At 40.4% G+C, this 23,446-nt stretch overlaps 1 protein-coding gene across 22 annotated transcripts in view; it reads right to left on the bottom strand.

Moving 5' to 3' along the window:
* The window catches only part of NRXN1 (neurexin 1), a 1,113,724-nt gene that overhangs the window by 543,063 nt on the left and 547,215 nt on the right, over positions 1-23,446 (bottom strand). For all 22 annotated transcript variants that reach the window (XM_078056570.1, XM_078056572.1, XM_078056583.1 and 19 more), the window contains 3 exons: positions 22,764-22,886; positions 10,714-11,095; positions 9,321-9,511 (listed from right to left, as the gene is read on the bottom strand). In XM_078056570.1, the coding sequence (XP_077912696.1) occupies positions 9,321-9,511; positions 10,714-11,095; positions 22,764-22,886 (696 nt within the window). The remainder of the gene's footprint in view (positions 1-9,320; positions 9,512-10,713; positions 11,096-22,763; positions 22,887-23,446) is intronic.

Below are 23,446 nucleotides of genomic sequence, written 5' to 3'. Positions count from 1 at the left end.
AGGACACACATAAAATAAATAGTAGGGATGCTATTTCACCTAAGTCTGTCTGACCTGAGAGCCTGTGTCCTTAATTACAATGCTCTATTGCTTCTTGCTTATTTTCAAGAAAAAACCACAATAATTAATTGCAAAGGTCAAGAAAGGGCCCCTTTTTCTTTTTTCTTTTTGTTATGTTAATCACCATACATTACATAATTAGTTTTTGATGTAGTGTTCCATGATTCATTGTTTGCGTATAACACCCAGTGCTCCAAGCAGTACGTGAAGAAAGGGCCCCTTTTAAGGGCAGGAACAGAAAGCCACATTAATATGGCATTAACAAGAAAGCCTGATTGACCTAATGTAGTTCCAAAGTAGTACTGGAGGTGCCCTCCAGTGTGTCAAAAATACTGGGCCAACCCCAGCACGGTGCCATGAAAAATGTGCTTTGCTAAGAGTCAGGAGGGCAGAAATGGCTCTGAACTATCTCTATAATGGTAGGGGTATCTTTGTGCTAAGCCCAACTCACTTTCCAGTCTATTCTGATTTTGAACCACAGCTTGAGAGGAATTGTTCAGGATTAAAAGGAGAAACTAAAAACTACTGTGACCCAAAGGTCACAGTAAAAGAGGTCTGGACCCGCATTATTACTAAACCCTAACTAAATGGAACCACTGCTGAAAGGAACAGTGATATTTACTTTTGAGATCTGTAAGGAACAAATGTAATATTAACCACAAGTCAGCCATGGCCGCTCTGTCCTTTATAGATCTAGAAGAGCCTGGTAAATCTTCCCAATTCCAGAGGATAAAAATCTAGCATTCTCTCTCTGTTGTGTTTCCCAAAAATCCAATGAGTCTCTGACTTCTGCTTCTGGCTTTTGTATCTCATGTGCTGTCTCTGACCCCAGATCAACAGTCTCACTCCACACACGGGATAGTTTTGTCCATGCAAGCATTTATGAATGTAGTCATATGAACATTTTGGTGCCATGAGAAGCCCAGTTTTCTACCATCTTGACGGCTGTAGCCCCCACCCAACCCCTGCTCCAGAACAAGGCAAACACACCACCACCTTGATTTTTGCATAGGAGCTTACAGATCACCTTTCAGAGCCCTCAATGGCTCCACTTATACTCTTAAGTAGTCTGTCCAAATATTTCTTCAAATCCAGAGAATTCATATTTGTACAGTATGACCCTGCCTCCTACCATTGCTCATCCTGGTCACAGAGAGGACGTATGTTGCAATCAATTTTACTCTCTAAGAATTTGGCACTAGGACTCCTAAACTCAAGTGAGTCTCTCTTGGGCATCTGAATTGCTCAGGGGTGAAAAGCCAGGTCCGGAGAATCCCTTTTCCAATGCCTGTGATTGCAGGGAAAGCCAGTATGCAGAGAGGGAGAATAATGAGGGCTTTTGGGGGAGCCAAGAGAAAGCAAGTCTCAGTCCCAGTGGAGACCAAGAGAGTGAAGATGCTGGTTTGTTGCTGACAGGTTTCCTAAATATAGCTCTCATGAGGTCCAGGACTTAAAACTTCCTCTCTCTTGCCCTTGGGTTCCTTGAAAGATATACTTTGCATCACTTCCCCTTTTTTCACTGAAGTTAGTCTGAATGGGTTTATGCTTTTTGCACCCCCAAAGACCTTTGTCTAAGTCCCGCTTTAGAAAAAAAAGAGGTTGGCCATAAAAACCCTTATGACTCAAGTACTTTGGTGAGAGAGATGTTGGCCAAACTTGCTTTCTCAGATGGTTCTGATGCAGGGAGCTCTTGACCGAGAAGCTCAACTTCTTACTAAGAAGACATCTCAGCTTCATGCCAGGAATTCCCTGAAGAGGGATGGACACTGAAGGCCTAGCTACAATGAGGTGAGGTCTTGTGAGCAGTACCTGACCACTAAGAACCCCCCTCAGCACCTGTAGGTACTTTCTCCTCCACAGCATAAATGTCACCAGCTCTAAGAGCTCATCTTGTCTAATCACTGTCCTGTTGGGACATGGTAAATGGGAACCTTGTCCAAAAGGCATTTGAGCACTAGATTCAGATTTCCAGGACCCCACACATTGCTGTGGGAGGACCGGGGAAGGCTATTTCTCCTGGAACATGACCTCCTCTCTGCTATTCCAAGCACACAAGCCAAGGCCTGAGATGTCAGAGCTCAGCCAATGTCAAGGGTGAGCAGAAACCAGCATCGGGGCTTTGAGCACCTGTATCACTTGCCCTAAAGCAACTGCAAATTGGAAGGGTTGACGCTTTAAAGTTGCACCAGAAATAAAAAGCCAACACACCACCAGTCTCCATCTTGAGCCTAGGCTGACCACATGAAGAGTCTTCTCCAGTAAGCCCACAGAAGTTCTCAGATTTCTTTTCAGCATGTTGCTCCAGGCTTTCGCTTGCAGCCAACTGAGTTGCTATGAGCAATAAAACTTGTCTTCCCTGGCCTATTGTAAAAAGTGTTCAACTGGGAATTAGAAGACCAGATCTAGAAACACTAGTTATCTGTACGGTGATGCTGGCCCGTCTCCCCTGAGCACATTGGCCTCTTCTGTAAAAGAAATAACTCAGACCAGTTTGTCCCTAAGATTACTTTGAGCTCCAAGCTCCTATGATCCTAATGGTGGGAAGGTAAACTTCAAATAATAGGTTTAGAGGGTGTAGAAAAGTTTAAACATAGAAAACCTAGAGGGCGTAGAAAAGTTTAAACATAGAAAACCTATGCCCAGTGTTGAAGAGACTCCAAAACAAGTACAATGAGTGGAGGAATACAAAAGAAAGCAGAATCGTTGACCAGGAATAAAGAACTTAAAGTCTGTTCACTCGGGTAAGTTGGTCCAAGGGTTATAGGGAAGCAGAAGGAGGAACTTGCATGCCCAAGGTCAGACGGCAGGTCCAAGACAACTGGGCACGGGGAGGAGAGGTCTCATTGGGAGTGGGGGTGACAGTGAGATTTGAACACGCTGACAAAGGCCTTGCAGTAAAGAGACCAGATTAAGACTGATTTCTGCAAAGCCTGGGAATCCAGGGGAGATACCAGGAGAGAAACAATAGTTTCATATCTCTAATTGTCTTTCAATTCTTGTGTGGGAAACAAACAGATGTCCAGTCTTACTTTTACATACTCAGAGCCTGATTGTCTCTGTTCTGTACTGTGCCGATTGCCTGCAAAGTGGTCTCTTTCCCCCAGCTTGCCCCCATCCTCTGCAGTGAAGCTGAAGGAATAACTGTAGATTGCACCATGAACTCTACCCTCTTGCTTGAAACCCCTTCATTCCCTCCTCCTCACCTCTGGCATGACACTCAGGGCCCTTCTGAATAAGCAAATCACCCCACTCCCTTCTAAGAAGCTCACAGAGTCTTCCAACCCATGGTCTCCTTCCCAGGGATCATGTTTCAAGTTCAGGTTTTATGCCAATGCAAATCTAGTTCTGTGTGTACAGCTACTCGGCCTGAGGAAGGGAGTCTACCCCAAAACAGCAGGGCAAAAGCCCATGAACTTAACGTTCTAGAAGGGTCCATTCACTGTAGGAGATCATGTCTTTGGGGGAGTTTGAAAGTGAGATGAAGAGAGAGAGGAGGAGACAACGTGCTAATGCACAGGCACAAAAGCAAGAGTTTGAAGCCATGAGGCAGCAGCCAAGAGTAGGAGAAGCCAGGGGGCAGAGAGAAATTATCTCTAAGCGGGAGTAGACACAGTTGAGCTGGGATTGGTGATAGAACTTGGAATTAGGGAGCAGTGCATATCTGTGTCCAAGGGAACACCTAGGAGGGTTGCTCTTGAGATCCCAGGATGGCAATCTCTTGTCTCTCTTCCTAATGGATCCTTAAAACAATCTCCCATTAACTAAAGTAATGTGAATAAATCTCAGCTCCTCACAAACTAAAAAAAAAAAAACAAACTCATAAAGACAGCTTAACCAACAGGACAACAGACGCTTGCCTCCAGTTTCAATGCTATCTCCCGCTTTATTTTTTTTTTTTTTTTATTTATTTTTTTTTTTTAAAGATTTTATTTATTAATTTGACAGAGAGAGAGAGAGCAAGAGCAGGAACACAAGCAGGGGGAGTGGGAGAGGGAGAAGCAGGCTTCCCGCGGAGCAGGGAGCCCGATGCGGGGCTCGATCCCAGGACCCTGGGATCATGACCTGAGCTGAAGGCAGACACTTAACGACTGAGCCACCCAGGCGCCCCTATCTCCCGCTTTAAAAGGCTATGCTCAAAGTTAGACTCTTCTCCAAAAGTTTCTTTTTCAGTAAATTATCTGGGAAAGGCATATGGGCCGAAAATACACAGCTCGGGCATATTGAAAAATGATCGGGACATAGGAATAAAATCTGAATCATGGAAGAACAGCAGCAATGATTTGTCAAATGGCAACATTAAAGGGTAGAGAGGGTGGGCATAGGTGTTATAGTCAGGATTGCAAGAGGGTGGGTAGCTGAGCCAGAGAGACGGGTGTATGATCAAGATTAAAAAAACGTGAATAGTATTCATCTTCAGTTTTGCTGAGAGAATGAATATATTTGAAAAGACAGTTCTAGTTGCCTGTCTCTGATTATGGAAACTTTTAGTGGCTTGGTAGCAGGATAAACAATAGCGGATGGCTATTTTCAAAGTGATTTAAGGAGGAATATTAAGAAGGTTAAAAAGCAGATAATGGTCAAAAGGAGAGAAGAGACAAGATAGGAAGACTGAAGGAGAGCTTCCTCAAAGCCCTCGGGGGTAAGGAATTGGGGTGGGAGTGGGAGAACCAAGGGCGACACTCGGCCTGGGTTGACCTAGTTGTGGCCGAGACGGGGATTAGTCACTTGCAAGTAGTTTGCTAAGTGGCCACCTGAGGGCACTGTATTCTCTGCACTCAAATCTATTTTTTTTTTTTTCCCCATCATGTACATTATCCTCAATTTGCTAAAGGATGAACTTAATACCCTAAAGAAGGGTGCCCATGGAAAGTGGGGGCCCACGACAGTCCTTTCTGCCTATCTTTGTTCTTTTACTAGATTAATGTATGAGCAAGACTGACCTTAATTGAAATCCCTGGGTAACTGTAAGGATGAATTAAAATAACCTCATTTAAATCTACTTAGTATTTAGTAGAATGTCAATAAATATTAGCTCCTTCTCATACACATACGTATACAAACATACAAATGTGCCAAATACAGGAACAAGAGAAGGAACATAAGGAGGAATTACACGAGCCCTTTATCTCTCTAAAGGGGGCAGGACTCAGAAGTCCCACAATGAATGTGCAGCTGTGCTAGGAAATCATTGCAGAGAGCAAATTTATGCTGCTCTTTTCATTACATGTTGCAGCTTGTACATAATAGCCAGAGGGAATAGAACACAAACAGCTGGGAAATAAAGATGAAAGCAAAACTGTATCAGCAGGGAGAGACACAGAACCCCCTGAGAACTCGGCAGTGTCATGAAAGGTAATTTGAACAAGGTCACCTGCATGGAATTCCTCTTCTCTGAGAAAGATCGTTAGACTCCTGCCCGTTTCTGACCATCTCCAGCGGAGTCAAGGTGGGGAATGGGATAAATGGTCCCTAGCTTGCAAATTTCTACAATTCCTGTCTATATAATTACATAGAGATGCAGATAAAAGCATGCCTTATTATAAAGATCCAAAACATTATTCGCTGGCTGAAAACAAAGAAATTCTGCTTCAGCACAAGGAGAGCCTGTTGAGGTTCCCCCACAACCTCAGGCTTGTAAGGCAGGTTTTGTGGCCTGATGCTGCCCTCTAGTGTCTTTTTACGGTATGGTAACATGAGGAATTAAAAAAAAAATAATCCTGAAGCAACCAATGTCTCTTGACCCAGGCCTGATAAAACAAAAAACAAAACAAAAATAAAATTCTAAAATAAAAGTAAAACCAGGATTTGTACTAAATTCAAAAGTAACTTAAATTTTGCTTCAACATGGACACTGCATCCTTTCAGGGTTCTGAAACACAAATGGCATCTAGATTACTGAGTACTCTTCAGAAATACAGACACCTGCCATTTCCAGCACATTACTGTCAAATGATTACTGCTTCAGTCTGTCTGAGGTAGGATCCAGAAACTTGCATTTCATCAACCCCACCACATGACTCTGAAGTGGTAAAGTTGGCTGACCTCACTTTGAGAAGAACTTTGTGGCAGAGACTTTGAGTAGAGTGTAAAGTAAATAGGATAATTTTCCTTTAATTCTTTCAGGGCAAAATATACATGAAATAAAACCATCAACCAAAATAGGTCACCTTTCATTTTTCCCACATTTAGAGTGTCTGAATTCTACATGACTAGCATGCTAAGAAAACAATGCTGTTCAATTCAAAGTGAAGAGTTCCTGTAGATGCTCTCCTACACCAATTAGCCCTCCCTAATTCCAGTGGGCATCCAGGTGGGAAGGAGAAAATGCCTAGTTGTTTTACTCATCCTTCTGAAATCCCTTAAACATACCTTCCTCTAAAACTCTTCCTGGGGGTGCCTGGGTAGCTCAGTTGTTAAGCGTCTGCCTTCAGCTCAGGTCATGATCCCAGGGTCCTGGGATCGAGCCCTGCATCAGGTTCCCTGCTCAGCGGGGGGCCTGCTTCTCCCTCTCCCACTCTCCCTGCTTGTGTTCCCTCTCTCCCTGTGTCTCTCTCTGTCAATAAAATCTTTAAAATAAATAAATAAATAAAACTCTTCCTGATGCCACCAGATTCGTTTAAATGCCCTGATGTGGCTCCAGGGAGTCCGGTTCTTCTCTGTCTGGCAAATGCCCCAAGTCAATCTGCTCCATGGGACGGAAAGCTTCTCATGACAGGAACTCTTTCTTCCTTTTCAAACATGCACTCTCCGGGGAGCCTGGGTGGCTCAGTTGGTTAAGCCTTCCTGTCCCAGGATCAGTCCTGCATTGGGCTCCCTGCTCAGCAGGGAGTCTGCTTCTTCCTCTGACCCTCCTGCTCTTGTGCACTCTCTCTCTCAAATATATATATATTTTTAAAGAAATGCACTCTCCACTCTTTGCACAGAGTAAATACTCCTTATCTGGCCAATGCCTCTCACCACACACACCAAAAGTTGGTAATGATGGAAGCTAGGTGATGTGTTGCCACATGACCATGCTCTCTTCTTAAGCTCCTTCTAGTCGGTGGCACACACGGCAAGTGTGCTTCTTTGGGGTGATCGTTGCCATTGGATCACACATTTAATTTATAAGCCCACGGCTTTGGCTTTTAATTTTTAAGTTTTAATTTTAGGAACTTGCTTCCACCTTTTGGCATAGTCTGATAAATTTGTAAACACATAGGAACTTTACGAGGTACAGGGGGATAGTCATTAGTATAGAATCTCTATTCCCCTGGGAAATTCACTTCAAATTTAAATAGTGGTTTGTTTTTTTTTTTTTAATACAGATGCACTCAGTCAGAAGTCACTGCTTAGTATCTTAATATTACATAAAATGCAATTTTTAACTCATAGTTTTAGTTTTTGCATCATGGATAAAGCCTTTTTACACTCGAAATCATGAAATACTCAATGTTTTAATAAAAAAATCAGCTCTGAGGGTGATGTAGATTGGTAAAAGTCCCCTCCACCACCAGAAAGAAAGCTATACCATGACCTCCTATTACCCTCACTTCTATTTTTTAATTGAACAATAAGCAAATATTTACCTCAGGAGACAGTGTCCTAATTGTCCAATGAGATAGAACCCAGTGCCTTGCACTACTTCGCTATACCCTCACTGTGAATGTAGGTTTGTGCAGGTCACGTACTTCCACCAACCAGGAACTGCTTCTTTCCCAGCCACTTCAGTGTCCCACACAGTGTCCAGTGTCCAGGGACACTCATTTAGGCTTACTGAGGTCTCCCCCTCCACAAACAGGACACCACCTTGCTTTAGCTTTGGTGGCTGGCATGGCCAGGACACCGAATGTTTGTTACAATCTCTCCCTTTCCCTTGACAATTACCACCTGAACCCCCTGTGCAAAACAGGGGTACTCACAAAATAGGAAAATACGGAAAATGCACTCCATTCATTTCAGTCAGGGAGAAGAAAGAGAAAGAGTTTTCGCCTGTTAAACAGCATTTCCTTTGAATTTCATTTTCCCTCCTGAGCTAAGCTATTAGCTGTGTGGACACAAACAGGATCGCTTTGAAGTTAACAAGAGGCCCACTCTGAAAGAAGGAAGACAGGCATTATCACACATTTTAGGTGTTGGACACATATAGTCCCGGGATTGTAAATATATTCTTCAGTTACAGGACGTGAAACACTTTTCTTTCTTCTTTCACCTGATTTAGAAAGAGCATTTTTCTCTAGAAAGAGTTCTGTTGGATTTTCTCTTTCCATTTCTCTAACTTCCCCATGCATTTACCTTTTGAATCAAAGGAAAAGATCCCATCAATATAAATCAACAGCTCTTATCAAGCAAAAATGTGAGCACAATGATCCCCTCAGGGCACTGGGATGCATCAGGATAGAGAAGCAACGGAGGGGGGCCTGCGTCAGAACGGGGGCGGGGGGAGCTCGTATTCACTGTGGCAGGTGTTTTATTCCTGGGCAAACCACTCAAAGCTCAGATTTCCTCCATTCGTAATAAAATGCTGATAAAACCTCGTCCAATGCTTATTGCCATGTTAAATGAGATGGGATATATGGATATGTTCTTAGTCAATCACAAAGGCCCATTCAAATAGAAACTTCTGTTATTTTCTCCCGTTATTGACATGTTTTCTAAGCATTTGTCTTGCTCACTTGAGAAATCAATAGGGAAGGAAAAAGTCTGTTAAACTTTCTTAGCAGCTGGTGATGGAAGCATTACAACGTGTGTGTGTGTGTGTGTGTGTGTGTGTGTGTGTGTGTGTGTGTGTTGGGGGTGCGGCGAATTCACTGCTGGAGACAAAAGGTTATAGGCCAGGCTCAGACCCCTATTGGTCAGAGGCTCTGTAAGGATCCGGAAAACCTCACTAAGGAAAAAAAACTAGTAAGCTCTAGAAGAAACTCCTTAGGTATCTAGTTATCTTGACCCCAAATCGATTAAAAACTGTAGGAACTAAAGAAACTTGCAAACAACTTACTCGTCTTTATACTATCAAGACTAAGAACATGTTTTCTCTTTAAATTTTAATCATGCGTGCATTCTAGGAGGTTGCATTTTTTGAGCTATTAAAAATACATATGTTTCTGCCACATTAAAGGGGAAGAGAGGCTTGTGTGTTGTATTATTAATCATGTGTTGGAAATGAAATTCTGGTCAGTCTTTGCACACGGTATATACACATGCTCCAAAACAAAGGATCTGCCATGTGAGTGGAGCCCATGTGTGTTGGTGCCTGTTACTCTGATGCAGTGTGCACTTACTTTTGAGGTCCAAGTTCCTGGCTCCCGCGGTGATTTGTGTTGTGATTTTCGTGTCGATCTTGACAGTGTGGAGATTGCTGGTGTCCCTTGATATCATCACATTGTGCCACTGATTGTCATTGAGAGGTTTATTTGAGCTCCCTTTGATGAGGTTAGCACCATTTCCCAAATCAAACACGTAATGTAAGTACCTGGGAAGAAAGCAAAGGTGGAGAAAGTGCCATCACTTTTTGAATTTTTGATGGGAGTCCAACAAGATATTACAAATGGAGATCTTTTTTTCATGTGGTTCAGTCCTTGCTAGAAGTCGGAGAGTGAGTTGTACAGAGGCTCAGTTAACAAGAAAGAAACAATACGATTTCATCCAGGAGGATTACTCATTGTCTGCATTACAGTAAATAGTGAAAATTATTTTTAACATCATGGCCTACAACCCACTTTATGACATTGGAAGGTCACCTTTCACTATTCATTCCCTATTTCCACCACACCCTTCATCTTTTGCCAGTTTCTTGTACCTGCTCTCCTTTTGTCTTGAATGCCTGTTTCTTATATTGGAAATGTGCTCTCAGCCTTCAAGACTCAGCTCTGATACCCACTCCCCGCCTCATACATTTTCCTCATTTCCCTAAAGACTCTCCTGAACCTCTCCTGAAATGTGGTCTCAGCCTTCAAGACTCAGCTCTGATACCCACTCCCTGCCTCATACATTTTCCTTATTTCCCTAAAGACTCTCCTGAACCTTTGCACATGATCATCTGAGGCAACTTTTCATAAGGCTTTTCTGTTATATTTATGTGTTCACCTGTTTTAGTGCCTGGTACGTTCTCTAGCCCACTGCAGCTATGCTATGATATTGGCTGATTGAATGAATGAGTACCCAAATCAATGAAAAGACATCACATTTTCCTCACTGTTTCAATGAAATTTTACAAAAAATCTTTCCTTCTAAATTCTTCAAGGAATTCTGACACAGAATTAAGTTTGAGTTAATGGGATTTTGTGGAAGTAATCTGATTACTTAATATTAGGTAATTAGCATGCATTTCTATACATTTGTAGAAACTCTTTTGTAGAATTATAGTGTGCATAGTAAGGAAACCCACATTTGAAGTGTACGATTCATGGAAGGCTTATCATTATTATAACTCGGTATTATTTGTACCTTGTATATGAAAATGTAGGTATAGAAGACTCTACTGATTTCCTATTAACTTTTAAGATATCTTCATAAGACAAGACGTGATCTGAGCAAATAGATTATTTAAGCCATTCCCCCACACCCCTGCCCACTACCTTAGAAGTCAACACATCTGTTTAATGTCTATTTTTGGGTATCGAAGTCCATTTTGCAAATTTTTATTTATTTGTCATTGAACTGACATATACTCACCCTTTAACTAATTCAACCACAATAAAGTCATTTCCATCCCCACTATTATATAGAATTAGTCCATCTAGGGATGTTGTCTTGAACTGGAAAAAAAGATGCATAGAAGTGTAGGCTTGCAGGGTAGCTAAGGCAACATAGCTCGATTTGGTCTTGAAGGTGACAGGGTCTGCTATGATGTTCCTGAAGCCAAATCTGGCATTGAGCTCGCAGTAATCTATGTCACCATTTTTACACAAGTCAATGTATGCCATTCCGTTAAATGTCAGGCTCTGCAGGTGCCCAATGAAGTTGGAGGGGACAGAAGACAGATACCGGCGTTCCGTGATGATGCCAGTCTCTATGTTATGAAACTCCAGCCTTGTGTGATCGCCTGCCATTTGCCCTGAAAGGCAAGATAATGTATTATTATCATTTTTTTGTATCTGAAAGAAACGCCCAACTTTAGACTTCCATGACAATATCACATTTTAAAATACAAGGATTCAAATACCCTTTGACATTCAGTTACATATAGTAAAAATATGGCAATGATATTACAGGCTGGATACTTAGTGAAACTTTCTTAGGTCAGGTTTTAATCTCTGTCCAAATTATAGCCTTAACAAAAACCACCTTCGGTAGGCAAAGTTACAGAATTTTTAAAGTAGAAGAAACAAAGGAAGCAAGAAATAGAGAAAAAAGAGAGGAAGGAAGGGAAAGAGGGAGGGAGAGAAAGGAAAAGAAAAAGGAGGGAAGGGAAAGAAGAAAGAAGGGGGGGAGGAAAGAAAAGAGAGGGAGGAATTAAGGGCAATGATTGTCCTAAATCATTCTATTAGAAAGTGATACATCTCAGCTTGGTAAGGATGTATTTTTTTTAAGATTTTATTTATTCATTTGAGACACAGAGATACACACACACACACAGAGAGAGAAAGAGAGAGAGAGAGAGAGAGCATGAGCAGGGGGAGAGGTAGATGGAGAAGCAGCCTTCCCACTGAGCAGGGAGCCTGATGTGGGGCTCGATCCCAGAACCCTGGGATCATGACCTGAGCTGAAGGCAGATGCTTAACCATCTGAGCCACCGAGGCGCCCTGGATGTGCTTTTCTTTATAAAGAAATGCTCTTCAAGAAAAAAAAAAAATGATTGTATATTTTCCTATACTCAATAGATAAAATGAAGGGCTCATCACTATTCTTCCAACAATGAACCATGAAAATGTGTCCGAAGTTAAATATGCACTTTTCATCTTCCCTTTTCTGAGCTAAACAATTCCCATAGTCTTTGCTAGAAGACTCCCAGCCACTGCAGAGTTTCTGTTGATCTCTTCTGGACCCAGGCCATTTTCCTTGCACTTACATTTTGGATACCTAAAGTGGGTCCCCTCTACTATATCAAGGCATGCCCAATTTTGAAAATATGAGTAAAATTAACTCACATTACCATAAGGCACAATTTTTTTTAAACACCCTCGTAGGAAGTTTGGTTGCAGATTTGTTTATTGATTGACTTTTCAACTCAGTCCCCATGCCTCTGCATCCCACCAAATTACTCTGTCAACCCCAGGAAAGCCCAACCTAATCCCACCTTTACCTCTAAGGTGATTATTGTAACCTACCTATACTGTTGAAGGTAAAATATACAAAGATATGAAGCTGTTTCTCAGTGTACAACAGAAAGCACTCTTATCATTGCTAGTGATTCGCTCCCAGCATCTTGCTCTTGTCTAATTAAACTGTCATTTGCTTTCTTCTGAAACTCAAAAAGGTCATTTAAATTACAATCAAGTTCTTCCAGGTGCTAGCTTCACTACTCAATTTGGCATAATTGGAAAATTTATCAAGCTTGCCCTATCCCATCATCCATAATATTAATGAAAATATTAATTAGAGCCAATCCCAGGATCAGCCCCTGAGAAAACGCACTGAACCTTCCCAGGTGTAATGAAGATCGAACAACCATCTCCGTGGGCATCCTTCGACCAGTATGACAGATTTCCATTTCCTTAGTCAAGACAGTAAAATATTAGATGGCATTTTGAGGAAATGCTAGTAAGTGAAACATAAAAGGTCTACTTTTTCTCGTGCAAGAAAAACTGTCTACATACATAATTGATTTTGATGCTTATAAACTCATTGGTGTAAAAAACTTTCCCCTGAGCTGTACTTAATTCTGCTTAATTTCCACACCTCTTTACTAGTCCTTGATCCTGGTAACAGCATTCCTGCCATCCCTTGACATGTTCTCTTTTCAGCTATTAGTTTTTTTTTTCTGATTCTGTCTCTGCAAATTTTTTTTTAATACAAAAAATATGACCGTAAATAATTATCTCTCCTCCTCCTTCCTCCCCACGATGCCTTCTTGTCTGTCTGATGTAAAAATATTATTAAATCCCTAGCATTTCTGGTTTCTTGTATGACATTTTTCTCTCCTTCTTCAGTTCTTTTGTTCAATGACCTCAATACTATTCTGTGGGGAATTACCTTGTTGTTAGCAAATACAAGGAGCCTTTAAGAATTTTCAAATATCACACCAGAAACATTGAATTAATAAGCTATATAAAAGGAAGAATATAAAAAACTGAAAAAATCACTTGGGCTTTTATACTTCCTTGTGTTTTTTATCTTTTTCATTATATTAAAATCTGAGCCTTAACTCAATGAACCCACCTCCAAGCCTGAAACTGTCTTTTTTTTTTTTTCTTAGAAGCTCCATTAGTGAACCAACAGATAGTAAGGAAATGCCACCCCCAGCCCAGCCCCCCTAAATTTCAAATACTTAAAATTAAATATTATCTCCAACTGTCAAGTTCTTGATAGCTCTGAAATAGGGAAGCACGTTTTGTTTAGCAGGACCGACAAGTTCAGTGATAAAAATAACAAGTGATGTCTGTTTTCTTTTCTCAAAGGAATAGAATATGTATGCAGAGCATAAATAATAAAAAGGTAGTAAAACAGTTTGGGAACAACCATGGCCCAGTTACAAGAAAAATCATTATGGCCCATGTTCAAGAGTCTATTCTTTCTTTAATAAGCACATATAAATCACATTGACAGTAATGGCAGATATGCTTGCTCGCGAGGGAGAATTAGCACGTAAAAGCCATTATCCACTGACTAGGAAGATATTAACTGCTGCCTTCTAAACATTCTTTTTTTCCCCTCAGAATTTACTCCAGAGTTTAATCCCCTGGCAGTAATTGTAGCCACCTCTACTATTAGACACATATATTGATTATGAAAAAATAAAGGACATTAAAGGAGATTTTTTTAAGCTTCTAAGCATTTAAAAATGTAGTGTCTTCTCCAGAGATGGAGTGAAAAGAGAATCTCAAGTTAGCAAAATACCTCTGATCAAAGGGTATGGGTATCCCAGATTGACAATAATCTCCAACGAGAAACAACCACTGGACAGTGTGTTTGCACAGAAATCTCACCATGTAAATCAAATCTTTATACCCAAGCAGATAACACTATCACCTATTGTATGTTTAGTCTTGCTCAGAGTCGGGCTAAATTTCGGCTGCAGAACAAAATAACCCCCAGCCCTACATCAACTTGTTAATTCACTTAAAGTTATTGAGTGTGTGGTGTGTATATGTATGTGTGTCAGGTGTTGTTAGGTAATGAAGAAATAGTATAGCGAGGAGCAGACTTGGCTCCTGTATTCATAAAACTCATGGATTATTGGGGAAAGGCATACAAAAAGAGGTAAGGAAATAATAAAATATATAATGCAAAATTTAAAAAAAAAACTTGCAATGAATTTGATAATCAGGGAGTTGTGTCAGTAAGTATGGAATGGGGGGCCTGAGTTAATATTTAAGTTAAATTTGAAGGATTAAAAAGAGAAAGATATGCTGAGAACTGGAGAAGCAAAATGGGGAGGTGGATTCCAGGAAGGGGAAACAGATGAACACAGGCTGGGGTGAAAAAAAGCTAGACAGTGTGGCTGGAGACTCAGGATAAGTGAAATTAGTGGCTCATGGGAAATGGGAAGGAAAGTCACGGGCCAGATAATCACGCACAGCACCTCCTGATTACATTCGTCGGCACCAGAGGGCTTTAGGCAGGCAAAAGCCACAAATCAGAGAGAGAAAGAGAAAAAAAGAGAGAGAGAGAGAGAGAGTGTGTGTGTGTGTGTGTGTGTGTCTCAATCTCTCTGATGTATGTATAGTAAATTGGAGACAATTTGAAGTAGGATAGTTATAGCAGAAATGGAAAAAAAAAGACATGAAATGAGATAATTTTGCAGATATAATCTGCAGGATTTATCAATAATGTATAGATGATGGAGAGGAGGGAAATTGTAAGTGGAAAGAGTTAGGGGGTCCCCAGCAAAAGAAAAATGAGACACAGTTTTCATGACACTAGAGAGAAGTCGTTTTAGCTCTATTTTTCCAAACACACACTCAGCAGAAATTCCTAGGAGGTGTAAGAATTTCAAAGAAATGCAAAAGCGTCCATAGTTAAGGATATCAAGGGTAAAAAAAAGGAATGCAAAAACTAATGGTCTCTACCAGGCCTGGAAATAGCCTAACCATATCAGAGACAATAAATCAGTGGTAAAAACTTGCAGTGCTGTTTCAAAAGTAAGCAAGACCCTGCATTCCTTACCTGAGATAAAGGCCCAAGACGCTATCCAGTTTATACCGATTCTGGAGCCTACCCAGAGCCCCTTCCCTCGTCCAACAGTTACCTCTGCTTCATTATAATGTTACAGTCTCCGCCCAGAGACGAGCACAAGCTTCATTACCATAATTTACGATGCAGGTATAGGTATGCTTTCTAAGTACACCTGAGCAAGCCTTTACCTGGGACGACAAAGTTCTCCTTTTGGAATATTCTTCCTAACCCTAAAAAAAAAGAACACCTCTCCTCGTGTAGGGAGTCACAGGCTTGGAAATTGTTCCTCGTCATCTCCTTATTTGCTGCAAATACAGTTTGCTTTGTGGGACAACTCCACCTGGTGTCGTCCCCATCTGTAAGTCTCCAAGGAGTGAACTCAGGTTAGCTCCATTACAGGATGATGATGCCCAGCGTGCTGGCTTGAGTAACTGCACGTATGCTAAATGTTGTTCAACAAAAGACACACTAACATACACACACGTATAAAACACATAGGTCAGAATTTTTAGAGAGACTAAGTGATGAGTTGAAACCCAAGAAATCCCTACTTAGGGATCCCATATAGCCTCTAGAACCCTTTTCTGTCCAAGGCCTAGGGAATCCCTCCCTTAAGTTTCTTTCATGTCTCATGACCCTAGGTGAGATGCAGACATTCCCAAGAATGAATGGCCTGTGTATGCACTGTGCTGTGTTTAACACAGGCTTAACAGTACATTTAACTCTAATTTAAAGATGAGGTCAAATGTAGGAAGAAATGCATGAAGAGTGTCTAGTGCTTTCCTTTAAATATTTTCCTCTTTAGTGATTCCTGACTTGCTATAACATTCAATTTAAAAAAACACAAAAAAACAAAAACCAAAAAAAAAAAAAAAAAAAAATTAAAAAACCCATTGCTTTCCTGATTCATGGTTGGCTTTGAGTGAAGGTGACTGGAGTGTTTGGAAAAAAATTCCATTTCTAAATTTAAGCCTCAGTGGCAAGTTTGCATTGCCCACGTTGGAAACTTTTTCCATGCTCTATAAATCAAAGCTTTTTTATTCTTATGAATTGCTGGCTTTTGTGAGATCTCTCACAAAACATAATACCCCAAATATGAATCACCTTGAAGAAAATTCACCAATTAAAGGTAAATTGATGTGAAAATAAAACTGTCTTTAGCTCTGTGCAGCAAGATGCTGGGAGCTAGGGGGAAAGAAAAAAGTGAGGTGGAGTATGAGGGTGAATGCATAATTTGGGTGAATCATCAATATTTACTTGGTTTATATTCCCATTCGTCTTTAAACTCTGAGAAAGACCATGTTGGTTTTTACTACTGAAAAAAAAAATCAACTCCTACAGAGCAGAGGATAAAATCAAATTTCTGCTCTAAAGCCTTGGGCAATTTTGAGAAAGAGTAAATGGCAAGCTAATTTACTGAAATACTAGTATATATTTTGTTCTTCCTTCAATTTTAAAACACTAGCCAAGTATTTTGCCTCAAAGGGTTTTTCTTGGCAGGAAGAAGTGGAAGCTGCTGGAAAACAATGCCTTTTCCAGTCTTTTGCGAGGGCCAGGTTTACAAGGTTTCTCTAGAAAGGAAAAAAAAAAAAAAGAAAAAAGAAAGAAAGAAAGAAAAGAAAAGAAAAGGAGAGAACAGAATGCATTGAGGGCTGACAGAGACAATAGGATTACCACTGATCAGGAGAATTTTGGTGGGATTTAGAAGTGCTGAGTTCCAGCACCCTGCTCTCTGCTCAGGGTCAAGGGTTCAGAGAGAATCGGTGAGGTACACATAGGGAGACTGGACCTGGACCACAGCCCACAGATCCTGGCAGGAGTCGGCAAAGACCCAGTCCCCACTTAGGACAGGACCAACACGGTTCTTGAAATTCAAAGGACAAACTTGGAAAAGGGTTTTTGGTGAGACCAAGTGCAGAGAAAAGTCAAAAGGAGGCTCTGCCTGATCCAAGGTGGGGAGTAGGGAGTGGGGGCAATGATGACTATGATTAAATATCCTGTAAATCCAGAAGAAATGCCTAAGGCCTTTCTGATTTAAATTGTGCTGACATAAAGACAATTAAGAAATGTTCCATTTCTTGCACACCTGAGTTGGTGGACCAAGACTCATAATTTTAATAATACATGCTGAACAAAAACCTGCTAAACAAATGCCTTAGGATATATTTGTCTTCCAAAGCTGGGAATTCTAAAAACGATTCCTTTTCTTTCAGATCATAAGCCAAACTTCATCAATGGCCTGGGAATTCCTAATGAAGTCTTAGGTGCCAGAGTCCCAGTATGAATCAGCCAAGGAGATATGAGTAACTTTGCCACAAAGAGCTAGTCCATGCTCAGGAACAGCACTACAGAAACTGGTGATGGTAGCTTAGGAAGGATTCCTCAACAGAGTCAATTCTCTTGGGAGTTCCCCATTGAATAGGTCACTCATTTGTTCCTACATCTGTAAGCAAACTAAGTAAGTATCTGTTAATTCTGTTTCCTAACATTATGATTGCTGGTGGTAGATAAATGCATGGCCATTTAATTAAACAAAGGAATGATGTATTCACTGAAAGTTGAAAGTTGAAGAAGGCAATTCACTGAGGTAGAACATAGCCGTTCACTTAGAACCTTAATAGGAATCTATGCAATTGAAAATATATATCTTGAATTTTCTATGAAAATTAGATGGCAATTCATTTAGGGGCCATTTCTAGAATTTTCTATGTTACACTGATCATATTCGCACTCTGTTCATTCATCACTTCTTAATTCAAAATGTGTTGCACTGATTTTAAAAGCATGCTAATGTACGTACTTCCAAGTGTAAGTATATATGAATGGGAAGGAAAAATTAAATTGAAATAAATTAATTGTATTTCAAATGAACACTATAACTACACTAAAAGAAAGGAAGGTAGGAAGAAAATTTAAAAAAAAAAGGGAGGGAGAGAAGGAAGGAAGAAAACAAACCAAGTTATCATCCAGTTACTTATAAACTCAGCATTTGATTTTATCTGTTAAGTCTTAGGCACTGGGGAATAAGAATCACAAACTAATCCTGGATTTTTTTTTTAGTTGATTCATTACTTGTAGTAGTATGGGCGACTTCAAGTAATCCTGAAACTATTTTAGATTCATTGTTGGATGTAGCACATGAGTAACTGACATCACTGGGAGCAAGGATCCCACCACAGAAGAAGGAACATGGAAACACAGAATGTGGGAAGTGAAGAAACAATGATGTTGAGATGGAGGTACCACTGTGAACTCATATTTTCTAAAATATGCGTATATGCATGTCTATGCGCACATGTATTTTTTTGTAGATCAGCATCCACTGTTTGGATGATTTGGGTTTTATCAAAAGGAGTAGAAATAAGGAGTTAGTACCTAAGGTCATGTGCAAAAGGTTGTGAACACATAGCAGCCGGCAACAAGGACAGGTGAGAACCACAGAGGAACATTCTTCAGCTCAGTGTGTGTATATTTATATATATATGCAGGTACGTGTAGATACTTGAATATATTTCCTATCTTTGCCTGCTGAAAGGATCAGGAAACAAATATACTTGAGGAGCATTGAGCACACCAACCACCCAGATCTTGGTCTATAATATCAATCATGACTAAATGAAGACTGAAGGGCTGATTCCAGGGCTTGGGTAAGGTAGGTATAAGCTGGGCCTGGAATGTCCTGTCACGGCAGAAAGTAAGGAAGGGCAAAAACAAACAAACAAAAACAAAAAAACCCCTGAAAATGCTGGGGTGGGGCATGTCACAATATGACAAAGACCAACTTCATGGGATTCACACTGGCCCAAAATAATTTAGTAAAGTAATTATAAACTGTTTGAAAAACAGAAACTCGTGGGTCCATACCAATAAGGAAGAAATGAAGGAAGGAAAGAAGGAAGGATGAGTGGAAGGAAAGGAGAGAGAAAAGGAAGGGAGAAAGGAAAATAAAAGGAAAAAAAGGAAAAAAGGAAAAGAAAAAAAGAAATATTGGAGGTGGAAAATAATCATTTCGTAACTACCGCAGGGAAGACTGGATCAGGAGAAAATCTTCAATGGATGCTAAATCTAGGGTGAACTTCTGATGAGGTACAGGCTATTTTCATGGTCTTAACGTCTCTCCACAGACAGTTTATTAGTGGCAAGGGAGAAAAGCTACTCTTCATGCAGTGGAGAAACTGGACAGAGTGTTGACCCATCACCGGTCAAGGACAGGGACGTCCTGTGCCTTCAGATGGGACACTGGGAGGAGGCCACAATGACACCTATGCAATATCCCACCCCAAAATGCAAAACCCGACTTTAATCATGAGAAAACATCAAACACAAAATGAGTGACTCTGCAGTGACAAAAGGTGGGAGGTTTATAGATTTCAAAAATGTCAATGTCATGGCAGACAAAAAAAAAAGTCGATGGAAATTTTTCAGATGAAAGAAGGCTAAAGAGACCTGAAAACTATATGCAGTGTCTGACCCCAGGCTGCACACTGTGCTGGAAGGGAAATGTTATAAAAGACAACACTGGGTCAACCGACTAAATTGGAGTATGGATGACAGAACGGATAAAATATATTGCATCCAAGCAACATTTACTGAAGTTGGTAACTCTTTGTTATGTAGGGAATATCATTATTTTTAGAAAATGCACACTGAAGTAGTTAGGGGTAAATAGCCATTTTGTATTTAGTTTTTGCTCAACTGGTTATGGAAAAAAAAAAAAAGGAGAGAGAAAGTGAAAATGTCAAAGGAAATGGGATACAATGTTCACAAGCGTAAAGATATATCAGTGTTCTTTGTACTGTTTTTATTTTTTTAATTTCTTAATTTTTTAGAAGATTTTATTTATTTATTTGAGAGAGAGAGAGTGCGAGCATGAGTGGAGGTAGGGGCAGGGGAGAAGGACAAGCAGACTCCTCACTTAGTGTGGAGCCCAAAGCGAGGCTCAATCCCACAACCCTGAGATCATGACCTGAATCAAAACCAAGAGTCGGTCGCTCAACTGACTGAGCAACCCAGTGCCCTAGTACAGTATTTATTTTTGAATGTTTTTTTTTTTTGTAAATTTGAAATTATTTCTAAATAAAATTTAACAAAATGTGTTACACCATACTTTTGTTTCTATCCTTTCTTCATCCACTGTAGTTCAGGACTTACGACTCTACATCCTGAAGCAATCTAATACACTGACACAGGATTTATTTTGCTCAAAAAATATTCTCTCAGCTTACTCTCAAGCTTTCCAGTTGCCTGAAGGTCCGTGAAAAATAAACACCTTCGTTGAGAGCATTGACCCATTTGCCCCAAAAGGCCACTCTAGCCCTGTCAACTACCATATGGATGCATGAAGCAAAACAAAACTATGTCCCCTGAACATTAGTCTGTGTAGCCCCATCAGAACCATTCTGCCCTGTATGAATGCTCCCCCACATACTTTTATCATCTGCATCACCCTCTCTTTAAAGCCTAGTTCTAATGTAATCTTTAATTAATTTTAAGATTAATTTAGTTAATCTCTCTCTCACCTCTCTGTCATTTCTTTCTCTCTTGTCTCTCCTCCCTCTCCCGTGCTCCCCACACCCCTTACTTTGTCTCTTTCTCTCACTCTCTGCGAGGTTCATTTGCTTGACTGATTCTGAGTGTCCATAATGACTGTTCGGCATATTCTACAGGAATAAGTACTTGTCTTCGAATTATACACTTATTAGGATATTAATGAATATAAAGCAATGGACCATGAGTCAAAAAACAAATCAACAACAACAACAATATAAACAAGCCTAGGTCCTCTTCTAAGTTCTGACAACAGTGGCATATCAAAGAAATGTTGTTAGTGGCAAGGGGGAACCCCTTTGAACCTCAGTTTCATCATCTGTAAAGTGAGGATGCATATGTCCTGTCCATTTCATTGTGCTGTGTGAGATTTAAGACACACTTAGGGACTGACGAATGTTCCTGTAGTTTTCACATGTCCTTCTCCCCGGGAGCTATGTATTCAAAATCTCTTGAACATGACCTTTGACACTAACTCCTCATTTCTACTCCTTTTGATAAAACTCAAATCGTCCAAATGATGGATGCTACTCTACAAAAACGATTCATTCCTCTTCTAAGGACCATCCTTGACCAAAACTAGCTGCACTTCAGTGGACACTCCTGCCAAAGCCCGGCAAAAATTCTGCTTCCCTTCCCTAAGTTCACACAGTTCCTTAGAGCCTTCTCATGTTCGGCAATTTTGAATAAGGGCTTATGCTAACAGCTTTCTGGTTGATTTTCTTTCTCAGAAAACAAGATGATATAACATAGTCGTGGTTTCTAAATGCTAATCTATGAACCGGCCGCATGAGAGTCCCCTCTGAAGAGATTTTCAACAAACAAATAAAAAAAAAACCCAAAACCTAAAACAAAACAACAACAACGAAATGAAAAGAACAACAGTTCCTGGGCTCTTTCTAGACTTTCCCTGATGTCAGGCCAGGAACTGGTCCTTTTAAAGCTCTTCAGGTGATTCTGAAATAAAGCTGCACCTACATGTAGAAAAAAGTTCTGGAAAGCCATTAAGGGCTATTGAAATGTAAGATAGTAAAGACAGCTAGAAGTTGGTAGTTTGGTTCATTTGAACTCAGAAATGATTCTCTCGAAAGTTAAAATCCCACACATGCTATTTCCACATTGACAGAATCAACTGATCTCTGATCATGGGAACCCCTTAGGACGGAATGTAGGACACACTTCCCTGCTTCACAAGGACTTTCTTGTACATTGTTCCAAAATAATTAATAATTTTAGAGATGTTCCCTAAAAAAAGAAAAGAGTTAATATCCCAGTGGGTCATGTGCTTGGAGTTATTTTCAGCAGAGAGAACAAAGGTGCACCAATTCCTCTTTCATTCGGTTTCCCTAAGTCCCTGGGGGGTGGACTTTTATACAGTTCACCTCAGTGAGGAATCTACATATCAGGGATTGAACATGACATCTTTAATATTAGAGTTTAACCAACTGAGGTAAATGGCCAGACTTCTAATGCAAAAGTGGTTCACCCAACAGAATGCCAGCATATCTATCAATTTCCCTAGACACTAAAAAGTATAACTTGCGGCTGTTCATTGCCAAAATATATAAAAAAAACAAAGAAATTGAACAGAAATTGGCATGTAAACAATGACTTCAATATTTTATGAGGCCCTAAGATATTTATCAAGCCACAACACTGAAATATATAACATCTTCTTAAATTACAGGAAAGAACATGACATGAAAGTATTGCTCATTTGAGAGAAAAAACATTTAACATGCTGCTTATTAAATGTCACTGTTGCTGGAAAAATTGGAACGAAAAAATGAACTGTGTGTATCAGCGTCAAGTTGTGTAGTTGGTTTTCATAGTCACCTGTAAGAAATGGGAAGGACTAAAGCTTCAGCAAAAGAAAAAGCAATGGAAACAGGGGGATTTACCTGTCATGGCCTGTTGGTCATCCACGGTTAACTTTAAACTTTTTCCTCGACGGACCACACGCACTGTGTGCCATTCGTTATCATTGAGGTTATAGCCGGCAAAAAGGGTCTCGGGACCTTTGCCTGTAGAATATGCCAAACAGTCATTATGGACACTCAGAATCAGTCAAGCAAATGAACCTCACAGAGAGTGAGAGAAAGAGACAAAGTAAGGGGTGTGGGAAGCACAGGAGAGGGAGGAGAGACAAGAGAGAAAGAAATGAGAGAGAGGTGAGAGAGAGAGAAGAGACTGGCTGGATCAATTTTCAAGCCCATTAGAGTCAGAGCAAGCAAGGAAAATGACAAGTTAACAGACATTCAGGTGTGACACTTTGAGAAGAATCTTTAACATTATGCATTGATCAGACAAGTGAATGAACCTTGTTGTCATAAATAGGCACAGTCAATATAGCATCGGGAAGCCTCCCAAATTTACACACACTTGTTTGTTGTTGTTGTTGTTGTTGTTGTTGTTGTTGTTGTTGTTTTCCCCAGGGAATTCTCTGATCTTTGCAGTTATGGCTTTCTTATTAATGAAGCAGATAGCAGTGTTGTAGCCTCTGACTTCTGGGAGAGAGCTAAGCATCTTCAGCCGGAGCAACTAGCCGATTAGATCCTGGTGAGGAGACTGCGCTGGGCGGGGT

Source organism: Halichoerus grypus, chromosome 10 (assembly GCF_964656455.1).
Source record: "Halichoerus grypus chromosome 10, mHalGry1.hap1.1, whole genome shotgun sequence".
Lineage (NCBI taxonomy): Eukaryota > Metazoa > Chordata > Mammalia > Carnivora > Phocidae > Halichoerus > Halichoerus grypus.
This window is presented reverse-complemented; position numbering and strand designations above follow the sequence as displayed.